At 50.9% G+C, this 17,141-nt stretch overlaps 1 protein-coding gene across 2 annotated transcripts; it reads left to right on the forward strand.

The window, feature by feature from the left end:
• Nucleotides 1–341: 341 nt before the first annotated feature.
• TFRC (transferrin receptor) lies at nucleotides 342–16,820 on the forward strand. 2 transcript variants are annotated; one of them, XM_076341119.1, is made up of 19 exons: nucleotides 342–394; nucleotides 2,181–2,251; nucleotides 4,081–4,294; nucleotides 4,918–5,140; nucleotides 5,355–5,498; nucleotides 6,231–6,327; nucleotides 6,726–6,848; nucleotides 8,070–8,165; nucleotides 8,335–8,474; nucleotides 8,871–9,040; nucleotides 9,346–9,465; nucleotides 10,107–10,192; nucleotides 10,315–10,378; nucleotides 10,721–10,788; nucleotides 11,178–11,245; nucleotides 11,661–11,742; nucleotides 12,681–12,902; nucleotides 13,379–13,519; nucleotides 13,806–16,820. In XM_076341119.1, the coding sequence occupies exons 2-19, from the start codon at nucleotides 2,219–2,221 to the stop codon at nucleotides 14,046–14,048; spliced, it is 2,334 nt and encodes a 777-aa protein (XP_076197234.1). In that variant the 5' UTR covers nucleotides 342–394; nucleotides 2,181–2,218; the 3' UTR covers nucleotides 14,049–16,820. The 2 variants fall into 2 exon arrangements, with proteins under 2 accessions (XP_076197234.1, XP_076197235.1); XM_076341120.1 differs by having other exon boundaries at nucleotides 375–413.
• The last annotated feature ends 321 nt before the right edge of the window (nucleotides 16,821–17,141 follow it).

Below are 17,141 nucleotides of genomic sequence, written 5' to 3' on the forward strand. Positions count from 1 at the left end.
CCCCTCCCCAGGCAGGGCCCACCATCGCACCCCCAGGCCAAAGCCCTTCGGCTGGGCTCCGCAGGCACCGCGCACAGGCTACAGGACACCCTCCCGCAGCGGAAGCGCGGGTACACATAGAAACGCTCGCCCAGGGCCGGGAGGGTAAACCGCGGCCGAGGTGCCCGAGGCGACCTGCGGGGAGGGCCTCGGGGCGCTGAGGGGAGAGTGAGGGGGAGCCGCGAGGGGGGAAAAGGCAACCCTGCCGCGCGCCTGTCGTACTGGCGGGCGCGCTGATTGGCTGCGAGCCTTGGGGGCGGGCGCGCTGATTGGCTGCGAGCCTTGGGGGCGGGACGCGGAGAGGGGAGGTAGAACGGCGCTGCGGCTGGCGGTGCAGCAGTTGGGCCCCGGCGCGGTGAGCGGAGGGGCGGCGGGTGAGCAGCGGGGCGCGCGAACGGGGCCGCGCGCGCCTGCCCGCCCGCCCGCCGTTGGGCGGGCGGGAGGGAAGGGGCGGCGGCCGCCCTGAGGCGGCGCGGCGCGGCCGGGGCGCGCGGGGTGGCGGGGGAGCGCGTGGGCCGCACCGGCGGCGCTGCAGCAAGCAGCAGCAGCAGCAGCCGCCGCAGCGGCCCCGGTGGGCGGGCGGGCGCGCGCGCACGCACGTGGTCGTGGCGGAGGCTGCCATGGCCGCCTGACCTTGACGGTGTGTAGGGCCCCGCTGCGGGGGCGGCCCTGCGGCCCGGGCGGAGGGGAGACGTCCTCGGCGGCCGGCGTATCGCCCGGCCCGCTTATCTGGCGGCCCGCAGCCGGGCCCTGCCCGCGATACCGGGGCCGCCCAGCCCCTCGTGGGAGGCTACTCCTATGCTTTTTTAAAATTATTATTATTTTATCCCTCTTTACCTTATTTTTGAGGGATTGGGGGTTATTGGCCGCCTCCCGGGCTGCTTGGCGGGAGGAGGGAAGGTCCCTTCCCCGTGAGGCGCCCGGAGCGTGAGCTCTGGGCCCTGAGGGGTTTGGGGTGACTGCTGCGGGGTGGTGGGCTCGGGGGGGCCCTGCGCTCCAGGGTGGCTGGGGAGCATCCCGGGAAGCATCCCTGCCAGGTGCGATGCCCGCAGGCCCTTTGCACTTCCCTGACTCTTCCCCTGGGTTAGCTGGTCAGGCTTTTAGGAGACCCTCCATACGCACACCCCGTTGGGCCCTGCCTGCCAGGTGGGAGCCTGGGCCTCAGATTGTCACTTGGAAAAGGCTTCTCAAAGCTGCCGGGGATTCATCTCCATATGCTCTTGCCCTAAACAAAAGGTGAAATGAGTGGATGGCCACTATTAACCTTTGATCTCCAAATAAAACCTGCTTATATTGCAGAGCTCCCAGGTGTAAAGCTAATCCACGTGCACCTGAAAACCAATTCAAAACCATGTCCTAGCAGTGCTGCTTGAGTTGCATGCTCCCAACCTAAATGTCTGTCCCAACCCAAGCTGTCTAGTCACTAACTTACAAAGCTTTTTCAAGCATTTTTTCAGGAAGAAATGCTGAAGTAAATCAGTTACAATTTGCCTTTCGGATAAGTTTGCTGTCTAGAGAAATCCAAACTATAAAAGTTACTGAAATGCTTTTGGAGAGTTGCTCTTGGCTATTCTGGGAGACTGTTCAAAACTGAAATTTCCTTCATAAAGTGGTAAAGAACATAGCCATCTAAAAGGGACCTTGCAATTGGAAGTGTTTTAGCAGGGTAGGAGTTCGTGCTGCTTTGCCTTACAGCATTGTGCCACTTCTGGCTACCAGTCAGACTCTTGTCTCCGTCCTGTCATTGAGACAGACCCCAGGAACCCTAGGTATGTGGTGTCTGTTCTCACAGTTGAGCAAGCGCCTCTTGCCAGCACTCCCTGAGTGGAGGTGGCCCTACCATTAATAAGACCCTTGGCTGAAATTAGCTGTTTGAGACCATATTCCTCATTTATACACACCCCCCATCCCCGGAGTTCAATAGAAAGAGTCAGTTTGTTCATCAGAACTTGTATTTGCAGTGGGAGTATGAACTTCTAGGTTGCAATCAAGGCTGATGAAGGTTCACCAACACTGACTTACGTAGAAGCATGCACGTAAAATCTATGGGCAAGCATTGCACTAGTGGCAGTGACTGGCCTTGGATGTCTTATGTAGTGGCAGGGGAACAGCCTGACTTGACTTGTGTTCTGAACTTCTAGGGCTTTGGTCAAGTTGGTGCGCACTGTTCCAGAAAGCGATGGACCATGCCAGAGCGGCAATCTCTAACTTGGTAAGACACAGTCCCCCTGTGCCATTTGTCTCTTGGTGGGCTGACGATGCTGCAGAAGAAAGGTTCAACAACGTCCGTGTCAGTATCGGAGAAGATGACAAATCCAAAGCAGTGTTAGATGCTACTGTGGGGGTTGTGAGCCAAACATCACTGTAGCTAGCTGGCCACGATAAGGAGGTGGCTTAAGCGGTTCACTGCTGGTGGGGTTATCGTTAACTGCTACGATGTCTTGGGTCTCTCAGGAAGCTGATAAGGAGGAGGGGTGAGCCTTGAACAATGTTCCAGGAGGAAGTGCTGCTGAGGAAGCTGATTAAATGCCTATCAGGACAATCAACATGTGTTCTATTATGTTACTTTGGGGGTGGGAATTCAACCACAAGTCCAGCCTTTGAATGCAACCTTTGCTTTGAAACAAATGTGCAGGAGAAGGTAGCTCTGGGCTTGCTCAGCCAAGCCCGCTGGTCCTAGAGAGCCTGGACTGTGAAATGACCATAGGCTAGGACTGCAAATGTGAGGGTTTGGTCTCTGAACAAGCACGGAGGATATGTGGGATTGAGGCATGTCCTCTGCAAAGTGTGAGGGAAGCCAAGCTATCAAGCAGCTGAGCAGGCAGACTGCTAGGATAGACTGCGGTGTTGCCCTTTTACGGAATATGAGAAGCCAGCCACTTCATTGTGGGTAGCGTGGGCCAGAATGGAACTGCAGGTCTGAAATGACACTGGTTTAGTTTTGACCAACCATGATGTCTGGTCTCTTCACCTCCAGCCACTGACTTGTAGTTTGAGAGTGAGCTGAGAACTGTGGATGAGCTGCTGAGATTGTAACAGGGCTTGGGCACTTGCCACCAGCTGCTTCTCCAGTACAGTGGAGAGGGACTGCAGGACTGCTGCTCCCAAAACTATTCCTCTGGCCTTTTAGCCAGTCTCCTGCCTGTCCCCAACGCAACTGTGGCTGCAGGCCCATTCAGCGGCTCTAATGGAAGCTGAGTGGTTCTGCTCAGCGCCTGGCTACACCTGGAATTGAGTTTAACTGTCTTTTAATCTGAGCGACTGCCTTGTGCATGGGCTGCTGTTCTGTGGGCGGTCGGACTGTGTGTTGCAGCTGTTTAGAAAAGTGGGCTCCAGACTGGAAGCTGCTCTGCTTGGGCACTGATAAACACCTGTCGAATGGGTCCACTCGCTGGTGGGTGCAGGAGGTGTGTCCTCAGCTTTCACGTTAGCTGAGGTAGCAGGATTCCCATGGGTCATCTCTCTTCAGCCTAGCTGCTTTATAATACTCATCAGTAGTGTAACAAGAGTAGCCTGGGGCAGTTTAATACAGGATTATCTAGATACTGGATGAGAGTATTTATGTCAGAGTGGATGTGGCTCGAAGGCACAACCATGGAGGGGTTGCCTTCCCTTTCCTCTGTCCTGATCAAAGTTCCCTTCTGTGCGAGTCGCACATGTTCAGGTCAGATCAGTGCACTCCTGATTAAGACCAGGAGTTTCTGCTTCAGTCAGCCTTTGCTGTGGGGTCACGTGGGAAATGCTGATGCCATTGGCTGTGTCATATTTGTAACAGACTCCAAGCTAGACTGACCACTGTGGCTCTGAACTTGTGCAGGGCAAACAGATGCTAAATAAACTCTGGAAACCCTGAGTGGATCTGAGTCTAACTGTCTGTTCAAAGCAGCCAGCCTGACTTACTGACAGCCGAATGCTTGGGCTGCGCAGGAGCAGTTTGAGATGAACAAGCTGTATTTGGTTTGGAGCATAGGTGCAACTGGCTGCAAGGACTGTAGGCTGGTGTAGCAAACTCTTCCATCACATGACTGTCTTTCAACACAGTTTGGTGGCGAGCCGATGTTGTACACGCGCTTCAGCATTGCCCGGCAAACGGATGGAGACAACAGCCATGTGGAGATGAAGCTGTCTACTGATGATGAGGAAGGAGGGGAAATTGGGAGACCGGAGCACCTGCACGCCAGCATGCCTCCTCCACAGAGGAGTGGCAAGAACCTCTGCTTCCTAATCATCGCAGCTCTCCTCCTCCTTTTGATTGGTAAGGAAGGGTGGGAGGCAACTGCATGAAGTGGACTCTGGTATTGAGCATATCTGAGGCTGTTAACATTTGAATCTCTATTGTTTCAGGAGATAATTACAGAGCCTGGATCCAGGCTGCAGCCTCTTGTCACTAACTCTAAGTATGTCTAGCTCAGACTTACGGTACAGAATTGGCACAAAGAAGTGTGAAGTTTGACGGTGGAACTCTGACTTAGCTAAAGGGCAAACTGGCCCATGTGGCAAGTGTACTGGTTTTCCCTCGATTAACTCTTAACACTTCTCTAGACATGTGGGTCAACGTATCAGTAAAGCCTCTGGTGCTCGTCTCTCAAGGGTTTTAACACTGCCACTGACCTAAAGTAAGCGTTCTTCTTCCCAAGTGGTGCTGGAGGGACTCTGCCAAGCACAAGATCAGATTTACAGTCTACCTTAAAACATGCCAGCTCAGGCAAAATGTCAGGCTGCGTATTTCTGTCTGTCCTTAGGTGTGCCAGCTTGTCAAAAATGGTGTGAGAGCAGAGATGCATCTTAACCCTGAAGCTGCTTTGAATGCACTTGTATGGTGTGGGGCTGGTTTAGTCATCTTTCTGCAGCACAAAGAAATGCCTGTTCTGTCTGTAGGGTTTCTGATTGGCTACTTGAGTTATCGTGGACGAATGCAGAAGGCTAGCAGGTGTCTGGATGGAAGTGGCAAGTGTGAGATGACTCCTACCACATCTTATTTAGCTGATGATGATGAAATTGAGGAAGAAGAGGTTCCTGGACCACCTGTCTTCTACTGGCCTCAGCTCAGAGACCTGTTGTCAAATAAGCTGTCAGCCAGCCATCTTGAGGACAGCTTGAGGTAACAGTTCCAGAAAGCTTAGCTACAGCTATGAGAGAGGCACAGCCTGTGGGCAGAACTCAAGCTCCTTTGGAGAACAAGGGCCTTAAAGATGTTGTAGGGTGGCATGTGGTTAAACATGGGCTTAAATGGCCCATCCAACTTGGGTTTGCAGGCTGGAGCACTGCAGTGCAACCTGGTGCTGTAGCCTAAGCTATACATCTGTTACCTACAGGCAAAGAGCAAATCAGTACTCTTTCGAAGCTGGCCAGAGTGGAGATGAGAGCACTGCCGGCTACATTCATGACCAGTTCACCAGCTTCCTCTTGGATGAAGTGTGGAACGATGAGCACTACATTAAGCTGCAGGTCAAAGGCAGGTACGTTAATGAAGAGATGCAGATCTCTTCCTTACAGCATGGATATCTGTAGTCTTGAGCAAATGTGATTTCTGCTGAAAGCAGTGCTAAAATTGTGAGCCAGTTGCCCCTCTCCAAAGAAGGCCTCACTGTAGCCAAGTAATAGCTGCTCCTGTCTCTTCTCAGTCTTTCTAAATCCAGAGGATCTGGTAGCAGCTCTCTGGATTTTTCCTGGGACAGCTGTTTCCTCAAAGCATGCTTAGGAAGTGGAGAGAAAACAAATGAGTAAAAACTCAGCTGAAAGGCAGATTCCCTGTGTCTAAAAATGCTAGCATGGGCGACTCTGTCCTGTCACCCGGACAAGTGTTGCAGACCTGGCAGTGGCTCCTGGTCTGGCTCAGGAGGATATCAACAGGCATTGTGTTGGCTGACAGCTCATACCCCCATGTCTTACTTGCCCCTTCGTGTCGGGGGTGGGGGGGGGAAATGAATTTGCTTAGCTCCTCTTAGGAGGGGACTAAGAGGCTTGGAAGCAGAGATTCTTTCTGCTACTTGTCTTTAGAAATTAGCCTTCGTTAATGTCTCTGAACAACTCCAGAGATTCTTGCACGGAAGTACTGGGATAAGTCTGCCTGTTTAAGGCTCTGCATTGACTCGATCAGAATTGCTAGGGCACAGACTGAAATATGGGAGCTAGTTAAATATGGAGTTTATGTATGAAAGAACGTAACACTGTGTCTTTACATTTAATAGCAGCAACAACAAAGTGTCTATTCTGGAAGATGGTAAAGAAGAGATACTGGAGAGTCCCGATGCATATGTGGCATACAGCCAGAGTGGCTCAGTTGCTGTAAGTGACTCCAGGAAGATCCTGGAAATGTGCTTGCACACTTGCCAGGTGGCAATGTCCAAAATATGTCCCTTCAAGATATGGAGTATATAAAGCCCTCCCCAGTTTAGAGAGCTGGGGGTGGTGGTGGGGAGAGTGGGGTGAGGCGTGGGCCCATATAGTTCTATTACTTCAGCAAGATGCAGAATTAACTGTTTAAATTTCTCTGCTGGGATCCAGACAGGAACCTTGACAGAAGTGCTGCTCCAACAGGCATGTTGCATGTGATCAGAGTTTACATTGCTGAGCTTGAACTCCTTACTGTTAACGGGAGTCACTGTTACTGTAACTCTGTAGGCTGTCTCAAGTATCTTACTGTCATAGGACTGCTGCATTTAAAACCAGTGTTTCTGTTCCAGGGCAAACCAGTCTATGTGAACTATGGACTGAAAGCTGATTTTCAGAAGATACAGAAGCTGGATGTTTCACTGAATGGAACTATAATCATCTTCAGAGCTGGAAAAATAACCCTTGCTGAGAAGGTAAGCAGCCTGTGCCTCAAAGCCCGGCCAAACTTGGCAGCAGGAAGTGATGCTTCCTCCTTTCAAGACACACTTCTGTGCCTCGGTTCAGGTCTCTAGAAGTTATGTATGTAGGCTTGTCCCTGCAGGTCTGGTCTTGCTTGCTTGCACTAAGCCTCCACATGCAGGTCTGGACACCAAGACTGAACAGAGCTGGTTACCATTCATGGTGGCATTCTTCTTGGCCTCTGGCAGTCTTGCTGGGACAGCCAAGCATCTGGAATGATGGAGCTGGGAGGCAGCCTGGGGGCTACAGGGTGCAGAGCTGGCTGGTATTGCTAGATGCAGCAATAGGGCTGCTAGAACAGCCTTGCCTCTAGAGCACTTCTTGCTGCTGCAGCCAGATACTTTCAAAGCCTGACTGCAGTGTCTCACTTGGGCCCTTGCCGACTGTTCACTTGGAAGGTGCTGGCACTGCATGCCCAGTCAGCTGCCTTGCCTGTTACTGTAATGTTCCCTCTGTAGCGAGTAGAACCAAATAGCCAAGCAGTGTAAAGGATCCAAGTCCTTCTGTATGCAAGCCTGTCCTAGGTCTGACCCAGAGCTGCCCCTCAGATGGGTGCTCCTGGGGAGGCTGGGGCATAGGACTCTTTCCAGTCAGACTCTGCCTGTCTGCATGCATCAGACGCAGGCAGAGCTGAAAAGTGCTTCTGCAAGGGATGATTACTGGTTCTCCAGTCCCCTTCCCACTTTTCAAACTGGTGTCTAGCCTTGGAAGAGTGTTTGTACTGGTGGTATATCGGAGGCAGCTGGGTTGTAGGTGTATTAAACAGGGACCTGACTAGGCCACTCTGCCTCCATTTTCCATGTGAACATGAGCCTCCAGCAGCTGCTTATCTTGTCTTGAGACCAACCTAATCTTGGGAAAACAGATGGAGCATAATCAAAATTAAATAACATCTTTCTTCTAAGCTGCTCTGAGGAGCTGAAGGAATCATAGGGTGAGACACTAACCATGGAGCGTCCTAACTGTTCAAAGGGTGTTAGACACTCTGCCTGGAGTAGGACTGAGCTGCTAGTATTCAGTTTTCTTGTGTGTCTATCACTGTCAGGTAGCTGTTAAAATCTGTTGTGGAGTTGGGCATTGAGGAGCACAACCCTTCACACCATTACTCCATGTATGTGCCTTAACTCCCTTTACTTGCAGTGCAAATGTGCAGTTAATGTTCCTCTTTGCTTCAGGTTGCAAATGCCAAGGAGGTAGGAGCAGTCGGTGCCCTGATGTACCTGGACCCCTCCGATTACAAGGACACAGATGCGCTTGTCCCCTTTGGACATGTGAGTATGCAACTGGCTCCCCTATTTGTTCTCATGAACCTTTCTCACTGTGGACTGCAGACTGCAGCAGTCCTTCTGCAGGACTCTGGCTCAGCAGTGCTTCATGTCTTTGTGTAGATGAAAACTGTTGTCTCCTCTGAGACCTGAGGACTCCTTTTGCTTTCCACAGGCCCACCTTGGAACTGGAGACCCTTTCACTCCAGGCTTCCCTTCTTTCAACCACACCCAGTTCCCACCAGTGGAATCTTCTGGACTACCTCACATTGCTGTTCAGACTATCTCTAGCCAAGCAGTAACCAAGCTGTTCCGGTAACTGTTTCTCCTGGCTTGTAGGCTAGGCTGCTGTGGCCCTTTTGCAGGGGTGAGGATGGTGTTGAGGTGGTGTGAGCCCAGGGAGCTCTCTGCTGGTCTCTGCTGTGTATCGCAGGGAGCACTTACTGGAACTGGCTGGAGAAATGTCGCTTGTGTCCATGTCTCATGTCTTAAAAGACTGAACTTAATCTAGTGTTGGATTCTTCTTCGCCTCTGCATCCTACCTCTCCCTGTATAATTAGTGGTACAGGACTGCAAGCTGTTTTGGTTTTTGTGAGCAGGCCCTGAACCAGGCTGCACCTGCAGTTGCAGGCTTGCATTTTTCACAGGATAACTAAATGAGGTCAGAACTGGATAATGAGTTCAAAGGATCTCTCTTTTTTTCCCCCTCAGCAAAATGGATGGAGAGCAATGCCTTCCAGAGTGGAAAGGTGGGGTCATAGGATGTAAGGTGATGCTGAGCAGCACAAGCAAGATGACAGTGAAACTGAGCGTGAACAACGTTATGGTGGACAGGAAGATTCTGAACATCTTTGGTGCTATCAAGGGGTTTGAAGAACCAGGTAACAGCAACTGCCTTGGGGCTCAGTCTTGAGGGGAACCCTTCCTGTTCTGTGATCATCAGAACATGACAGCTGCTCCCAGCCAGCCAGCTACTTCCTCAGCAGAACCAAGACCCTTCCCTAAAGGTCAACGAAATAGCTGAACCACGCTGCCAGGGAAAGGCTAAATGAAAGCAAGCAGTGTGCCAGATTCAGGGGTCAGACTCCGTACTTTGTTCCTAGTACAGAAGCTCAAAGCTGCTTTTCTGATAAATGGTGTTTGCAACCTGAAGCTTGCAGCTCAGATCTTGATGTCTCCTTTATAGATCGGTATGTTGTGATTGGAGCCCAGAGAGACTCCTGGGGCCCAGGAGCAGCCAAGGCTGGCGTTGGAACTGCCATGTTGTTGGAACTTGCCCGTGTGATCTCGGACATAGTGAAATATGGTAAATATTTGTGTACAGAAGCATGGGGATGGGAGGTCATGCAGGCTTAGCTCTGTGTGTGTTAACATTGGAGAGGCCAGTTGCAGAATAATCCTTTGGGAAGCGTAGGGAATCTGACAAAGCTTCCTGAGAAGCTATTACTTGTCCAACACAGACAAGTTCTCTGCAATGAGCACTCGCTTTCAAGGGACTGCCTGCTTGTATCTGGTATGGCTTGAATGCAAGAATGTCCTTGGATAATACACAATGCAAACCTCAAACTTGAGCTGTCTATTGGACAGCCAGGCCTGAAGGTGGGAAAACACTGAAGTGGCTGAGCAGCTGGAGCAGTGGGGTCTGCATGGTGGCACTTAGTATGAGTGCTTTCGTCTCCAGGGTTAATTTTGGGCTCAGGCAGCTAAACAAAAAAGGGGGGAAATGCAGACAGCACGGTTTTCCTACACAGCTCTGCAGCATGGGGGGGCAGGGTACTGTGTCCATGCAGCCACTAGTGTGCACATTTGTCTGCAGCAGCCAGAATGCTTCAGCTCTCTCTGAGGAGCAGGCGATTCATCAACCCAGGCCCTCAGTGCTAATCTACATCTCCATGGGGGAAGGGCAGACATCTCAGTCTCTCTCTCTCTCTCTCTCTCTCTCTGCAGATGGCTACAAACCAAGGCGCAGCATCATCTTCGCTAGCTGGAGTGCGGGAGAGTATGGAGCTGTGGGTGCTACTGAATGGCTGGAGGTACTGTTTCTTTGACAGACTTCTGCGTGATGACTGCGCAGTTGTGACTTCCTGTTCCTGTGGATTAAACATCCTGGTGTTGTACTGCTACTGCTCACCTTAAAATACTTCTTTTGTTCTAGGGGTACTCTGCCACACTGCATGCCAAAGCCTTCACTTACATTAACTTGGATGCTGCAGTCCTAGGTAACCTGCTACTCTAAGTTTCTTAAACTGAGTGGGACCAGAATAGCTTGACAGACATCCCTTAACCTCCAGGAATGGGGGCTGTGCCAGAGGTTGATGCTGGGTGTTTGGCTGAAGACTGGCATGACTCCATTTATCCTCCTGTTGTCATTGAAGCTGGGAGGTTGCTGCAGCCTGAGCCAGAAGGAAGCAGCTCTGCTAGGTCCCATAGACTGTCCTGTGTCTGTTGAAGATCCTTTGGCAACAAGCTGTAGATCAGTTGTTGCTCAGTCACAGGACTGAGCAGCTCTAGCAGTAGTGGTTAATTGTGCCAGCATGTCAAACACCCTTTCTTTTTTGCAGGCTTCAACAACATGAAGATTTCTGCTAGCCCATTGCTGTACACGTTGCTGGAGAAAGCTATCAAGGGGGTGAGTTGAAGGGTCTTGGGCTAATCAAGGTGACTGTGGCTTTAAAGAGGAGCTGAAAGCAGCCAGAGCTGCGCTGGGTCACTTTCCCCAGCTGGCACCTTCTGAGGAGAAAGCCCCATTTAGGAGAAAGGGCTGAGATACTCTGCAGGGCCCTGTCTGAAGTCAGCTGGGCTCTGGGAATTGCAGTTCACGCATGCGGAATCTAAAATCACTAAATGCCACAGTTCAGTGGGAGGTGAATGCCTGTCCCACGTGAACTGTGCCTGTGTGGAGAAAGGTCAGGGGAGCACACCTGACTGTGGCATCTGCACAGCAATGCAAGCTCCAGGATGGACCTGGAAGCCGAAGCAGAGGTCAGAACAAGTGGACTGACTGTCATCTCTGTGCAGGTGAAGGACCCAACAAAGGATTCAAGAAGCCTGTATGACAGAGTTGGCGCTGACTGGGTAAAAACAGTGTAAGTATTGTCATCCTGCTATTTAGGAAAGCAAATCTCCATAAAGGAACAAATTAAATGGCTTCTGCTCTTTGTGCTGGAGTGTCATACTGCTGTCTGGGGCAGGCTGTACCTGTTGCAATGTGATCAGGCAAGTGTGAACAGTACAACACTAGCTGTACTTAGTGCTGCCCCAAGCTGCCTGTGGGCAGCCCAGACACCTTTTTGTAGGGCAAGAACAGCCTTGTACAAAGACCAGTGGCCAGAAATGGACAAGCAGCCCTCAGCACTTGGTTGGGACTCCTTGCCAAAACCAGTCTTGTCTAGACAGGGTAATCCAGTTGGCTCAGAGCTTCAACTCTAGGGCTTTTGAGTCGGGCTTTTCTCCTGGGTTGTCCAAACCAGTTGGTAACTACTCAATACTTGTCTTTTGCAGTGTTCCCCTTGGTCTGGATAATGCAGCGTTCCCTTTCCTGGCCTACGCGGGAATCCCAGTGGTTTCCTTTGGTTTCTGCAATGTAAGTATTGTCTGCCCACCTGATGTACTCATTCCATGGAAAGTGCTGTAAGGATATCTGCTCTCCAGGATGGCAGAGCACAAGGTGCTGTCCCAAGCCTTGTCCATGCAGAAGCCTTTCTGGGGGAGGAGATGCAGCCTCTGGACCTGGTGGCTGTGGTAGTACTTGCTGTGAAGGCTGCTCCTGGGGCATGGTTGGCCTATGGTCTCTGTTCCGGAGTCCTGAACACTAATTTTTTTGTTGGGAGAGGGGGCACTCACTCTTCTGGAGGCTCATATGTCAATGATTCAGAAGCTAAAAGCACTAAAAAGATGTCAAGCTGTTGTTGCTTCACTGAAAGACTGTACTATAGCCTGCTGGTCAGCAAGCAAAGCGCATTGGGGAAGCAGTACTGTTGGCCAAAGCAAGTACTAACTCAGACTGTTCAGGTCTGCTGCTGCAGCTTGGGGCTGGCAAAAATGGCATGAGCCAAGCAGCCTGCTCTGTTACTGCAGGTGTGCAGCTGGGAGCCTTCCTGATAACAGCTTCCTCTGCTTATGAATGCTTGGGTTTTGTTAGTGACAGACTTTTTCCACAAAAAAACTTGAGTTATCCTGCCAAGAAGGGTTGGGGGGTGCTGCCAGCACATACTAAACTGGGTGCTGGGGTTTGCCCGCCTGTGCTTTTGCAGTGAGCTCTAAGGGGGGGGGGAAAGTCTATATGTCTTTGGGTCTAACAAAGTAGCAGAGCATCCTGCTGATGGTTGGAAAATGTGAGGGACGAGATGGAGGAGCTCCATTCCCTTCCCCTGTGCTTTGAAGTTTTGCCACTCACATCTCGCTACTTAGCAGCACAAGGAGATGGGATGTGGTGGAAGTAGCCCGCAAACTGTAGTAGGAGGTGAAAAATCCTGGCTGGAGAAGCGCTCTTGCCTAACTTCAATGCCGCCTTTCTTGCAGAAAGATGAGGAATATCCCTTCTTGGGCACTACTCAGGACACTGTGGAGAACCTGAAGAGGAATGACAAGTTGTATGCTCTTATGCGTGCTGCTGCAGAAGTTGCTGGACAAATAGCTCTCAGGCTGACCCATGATCATGAGCTCTTCCTGGACTTTGAGAGATACGATGAAGAATTGCTAGCGTTCCAGGAGAAGTTTTTGCCCTACGATCAGGATGTGAGGGTAAGAAAGGCTCTAGAGTGCACTGAATCCCTGTAGACTTTTATGGGGCTGTGTGCTAGTAAGGCTCTGCTGCCACTGGGTACAACAGGGTGGACATCTTCCTCATTTGGGCACGAGAGCATGGCAAGATGTGACCTGAATCGATGTTCCTTATAGAGCAGTGCAGGCAGAGTAGCTGTGGCAGACAGATTTAGCTAATCTGGCTGTGGGGAGCTCTTGCGGAAATGGATGTGGATGGCTTCTTGTCTGGTTATCATTCACAGCAGGTACAGCTTTGCATCTCATTTGCACCTCTGCTGAAAGCCTGTAAGAAACTGTGGGTGGGGAGACTTCGCTGAGCTCAGTGACCTCAGAGAGCCTGCCGGGAACTTGCTCTGCTACTTGGTTAAACTGGCAAAAAAAAACCCAACACTTTCTCTTGGTAAGAGAGCAGCAAAAGAAGAAAATCAGGTTTGCTAACAGCTCCTCCCTCACAGGCGCTGGGGCTGACCTTGAAATGGCTGTTTTTTGCCCGTGGTGACTTCCAGAGAGCTACAGATGCACTGAGAAGAGACATCACAAACAGTGACAGGGAAAACAAGATTGTCCGCAGAGCCCTGAATGACAGGATCATGAAGGTGGGTATCTGCAACTGGTTTTCCTTCCTTCACGAAGGAAGAGAATGCTGGCTGGGATGGGCGTCTTCCGTAGGAGCCATGGGCACTGTGCACACCGGTGTCTCTTCTGCTTGCTTAGTGTCAACATGTCTGACTTCTGCGCTTGCTATCATGAGAGGGTCTGGCCCTTGCAGAGCTGCTGCGGGAAAGGGCTGGGTGGGGACCAGAGGTTGGGAGCTCATGATGGGGCAGGAAAGAAAAACTTGGGAGGTGAGAGTATAACCCTAAATTTGCACCTCTACTCCAGGTGGAGTATGACTTCCTCTCCCCCTACCTCTCGCCAAAAGCTGTTCCCTTTCGCCACATCTTCTTTGGCAAAGGCTCCCACACCCTGCAGAGTCTGCTGGAGAACCTGCAGCTGCTGACAACCAGCAGGGACAGCGTGGATGTGAACATGCTGAAAGAGCAGCTGGCCCTAGCGACCTGGACCATTAAAGGGGCTGCCAATGCCTTAGTGGGTGATATCTGGGATACAGACAACGAATTCTAGACACAGCAAGCGCCTGGTTAAGGTACAGGATTAGGGAAACCCACTCCCTAACATGGCATTATTTTTCTGTAGATTTTCTGGCAACAAATTTTTTTTGACCAAAGTCGAGCATAAAATTTAAATCTCACCTTGACAAATTCACAGGAGGCAGTTTTAAAGCAGGTACTAAGGTTACCATGAAATCTCCTCTGACCAGGCTCCCATGTGACTACAGTCCAAACTGGTCATGTACAGCTGCTTGTGGGGCTTGTTCTCCAGTGTACTTGAGAACTAACAGCTCAGGTGACTCCTGAACTGGTACCTTGAGTGGGGAGGTACCTCATCTATTTAGGGTTTTAATTGTTGGCCCCCTAAACCTAGTGACAAAATAGGGAATGGATTCCTCTTAATGCTCGTAATGAGGATCCCTTCTCTGGCAGGGAGCTGCAGAGACCAACCTGTAGCTCAAAAGTAAAACAACATAGTAATAGCCCGCAAGTGCTGGATTATCAGCAAGTTCTGAAGTGCCTGGCCTGCCTTACTCAACAGCAGGGTCCCAATGATGTCTTGGAGGCTTGCCTCTGCTGAGGCAGGTCTTAATATGCAGGGAAATGACCCAAAGATTATCTAATGCCCCCTTTATATCCTTAGCTGGCACCTCAGCGAGTCCTGCGGCATTGAGAAATGGCTCTAGACTGGCACTTCAGACCTTGCTGCTCTGGGGCCTTTTGTGAAATCGAGTCTCTTGCTGGCCAAACCCTGTTTGACTGATGCCATTTTGCAGGATGGCTCTAGTTTGGCACTGAGATATTTATTTGTTTATTTATTTATCAGTGACAGCGTTCACTATAAATGGTGTGTTTTTTTATAGAAGATAATTATCGGAAGCAGTGCCTTCCATAATTATGACAGTTATACTGTCGTTTTTGAATAAAGCAGCATCTGCTATTACAATCAAACATGATACTGGAACTTTGCATTTAAAATAATCTAAACAGGCCCCTCCAAAAAAAGTTTTTGAAAACTAGCAATTAAGCTTTCTGTGGCAAAAACACCCCTCTGAAGAAACTTGAAGGCGTAAACCTGGTAGCAAGTCTCTGGGTTGCGCTCCAAAATGATCCCTGAAATGCTGAAAACCTGGGTGGAAACTCAAATAGTAGAAATTTGGCTTCCCTGTGGTGCCCCTCTGTGGGCTTCAGGCTCCCTCTTCGCCCCTCTTCTGGATGCCGTGTGCTCGCATGGGGAGCACGGCTTCCTTCCTGGCCCCGGCCCGGCGGAGGGGCTCACGGTGTAGCCCTAGCTCCACCCGCGGCAACACACTGACTTCCTGTACCTCCGATTAGGCATTGGCCCGATATTTTTTTTTTTTTTTTTTGAAATGGCAGCTTCCTGCAAACTTCCAGTACCTTATGTATCATGAAACCTAACTGACATTATCGGGGGCAGTGTCTTCCATAATGTGTAAAGAACAAGGTAGTTTTTGCCTACCACAGTGTTATATCGGAGGCAGTGACCTCCATATGTTGCACTATGGGTGTACGTAATTATCGGGGACAGTGTTTCCCATAATTGTTCTATACTTATCATGCAATGTCATCTGCGAAGCTTGATGGTTAGTATCTAACATGGATCAATTTCCTGCAGTCCTATTTTTTCACTCTCCTGTGGTGATGCAGATACAAACTTCGGTCTGTTATGTACTTCCCTAGACTCTACCTTCTCCGTAGGCTGAACTGTTTCAAATAGCTGTGCTGTCTTGAAGTGGCTTCCTGCCTCCAGTCACAGGACTGGCGCTTGAATGTGTAGCGGAAGCTAGGCTAGTTAGACTGTGTGCTCTGTGATTTAGTAAACTTCCTTCAAACCAGTTACAAAGACTTGGGGAATTAAAGGTGAATGTAGGGCTTGGGGCTGACTGCTGTCTGGAGGGCTCTGGTCACTGCTCTAGATGGGTGTGCGTACTAGTTAAGAGGCTGGCCTGCTGTGGCACTGGGGTGATGCTGGTGTGCGTGCGTGGGAAGCTGCTAGCTCCCCAGATCTCGCTGGAAACCCCAGTCTTGCCTCCTGGGTGTTGTGTGGAGGCGGGGAAATCAGTGGCACCTTTCTCGTGGTGCCCCTCTGCTCCCTGACCTGAAGCTGAACGCTGCTGCGTGACACCTGCTGAACTGTGCTGACTGTTCCTAAAAAGCAGCTGGCTGGCGCCAGCCCTCTACTCTGCAAACAGCTTGATCTGGCATTTAAACCTAAACCGAGCAAGTGACCTGAGCCCCAGCAGTAGTCCTGGAGGGGAAGAACATTGTTCAGCTGGAGCAGAGACCTGGGCCTCCACAAGGAACGGGCAAGGACAAGCCCCCAGCCTAGTTACTGAGCTCAGTGCTCACCAACTTGGAGGGTTGGATTTTCATCTGTCTCTCTGGAAGCCTGATGCCCAGGCTTGTGCAACTCCTTGCTCCTCCTTAACTACCCTGCTGTCTCTGAGGCATGTGTACAGCCCTGTGTTACTGTTTCCTAGTGACACTTCTCTGGATGGCATTTAAGAGCTGCTGTCTGGGAGTCCTCACTGTAGTGTTTGCATGCATCTTGATGTCAAACTTAATCATGCGCTTTACAGCCAGTAAAGAAAGACAAAGCCTGTCTCCTGGCTAGGCAGCACAACCGTGACTACTGGGATGTCGGGATGCCTTGCTCGGTGCTGGCATCTGACTGGTGTGGGGTGCTAAACTCTGTTTCTGGGTTACCTGCTGTCTGCGTTACCTGCTGTCTGCTTGAATAAAGTTTTAAAGCTTGAACACTCAACTTCTCTCGTGGGTTCTTGCAAAGCCACAATGCTGTTGTGGCCACGGGCGGAGGGAGGCTGCTCTCCCACCCCATCAGGGCTGGTAACTGGCAGCTCCAGTGCCACCTTGTTGATGTGCTATTGCACATCAATGGCACTGTGGCCAAACAGTGGCAAGTCCAAACTTCACCATGCTGCTTGGCTCTGGGTCCTACCTCACTGCAGGCAACTGGGATGAGGGCTCTGGCAAGGAGGTGGAGGAGCAACGTATAGCAAGTCCCCCCAGCCACCCCTCTCCTTTCATGGCCGTGTACTGCTTGCTGCCTCTCGGTCACTGCGTT

The sequence above is a fragment of the Aptenodytes patagonicus genome, chromosome 6, assembly GCF_965638725.1.
Source record: "Aptenodytes patagonicus chromosome 6, bAptPat1.pri.cur, whole genome shotgun sequence".
NCBI classification, from domain to species: Eukaryota; Metazoa; Chordata; class Aves; order Sphenisciformes; family Spheniscidae; genus Aptenodytes; species Aptenodytes patagonicus.

Excerpts from the sequence above, each read along its gene's own strand:
- TFRC (XM_076341119.1), top strand. The coding sequence starts at position 2,219 with ATGGACCATGCCAGAGCGGCAATCTCTAACTTG. Across the intron at positions 5,141-5,354 it reads CATCTTGAGGACAGCTTGAG|GCAAAGAGCAAATCAGTACT; the intron begins GTAACAGTTCCA and ends TGTTACCTACAG. Across the intron at positions 6,849-8,069 it reads AAATAACCCTTGCTGAGAAG|GTTGCAAATGCCAAGGAGGT; the intron begins GTAAGCAGCCTG and ends TCTTTGCTTCAG.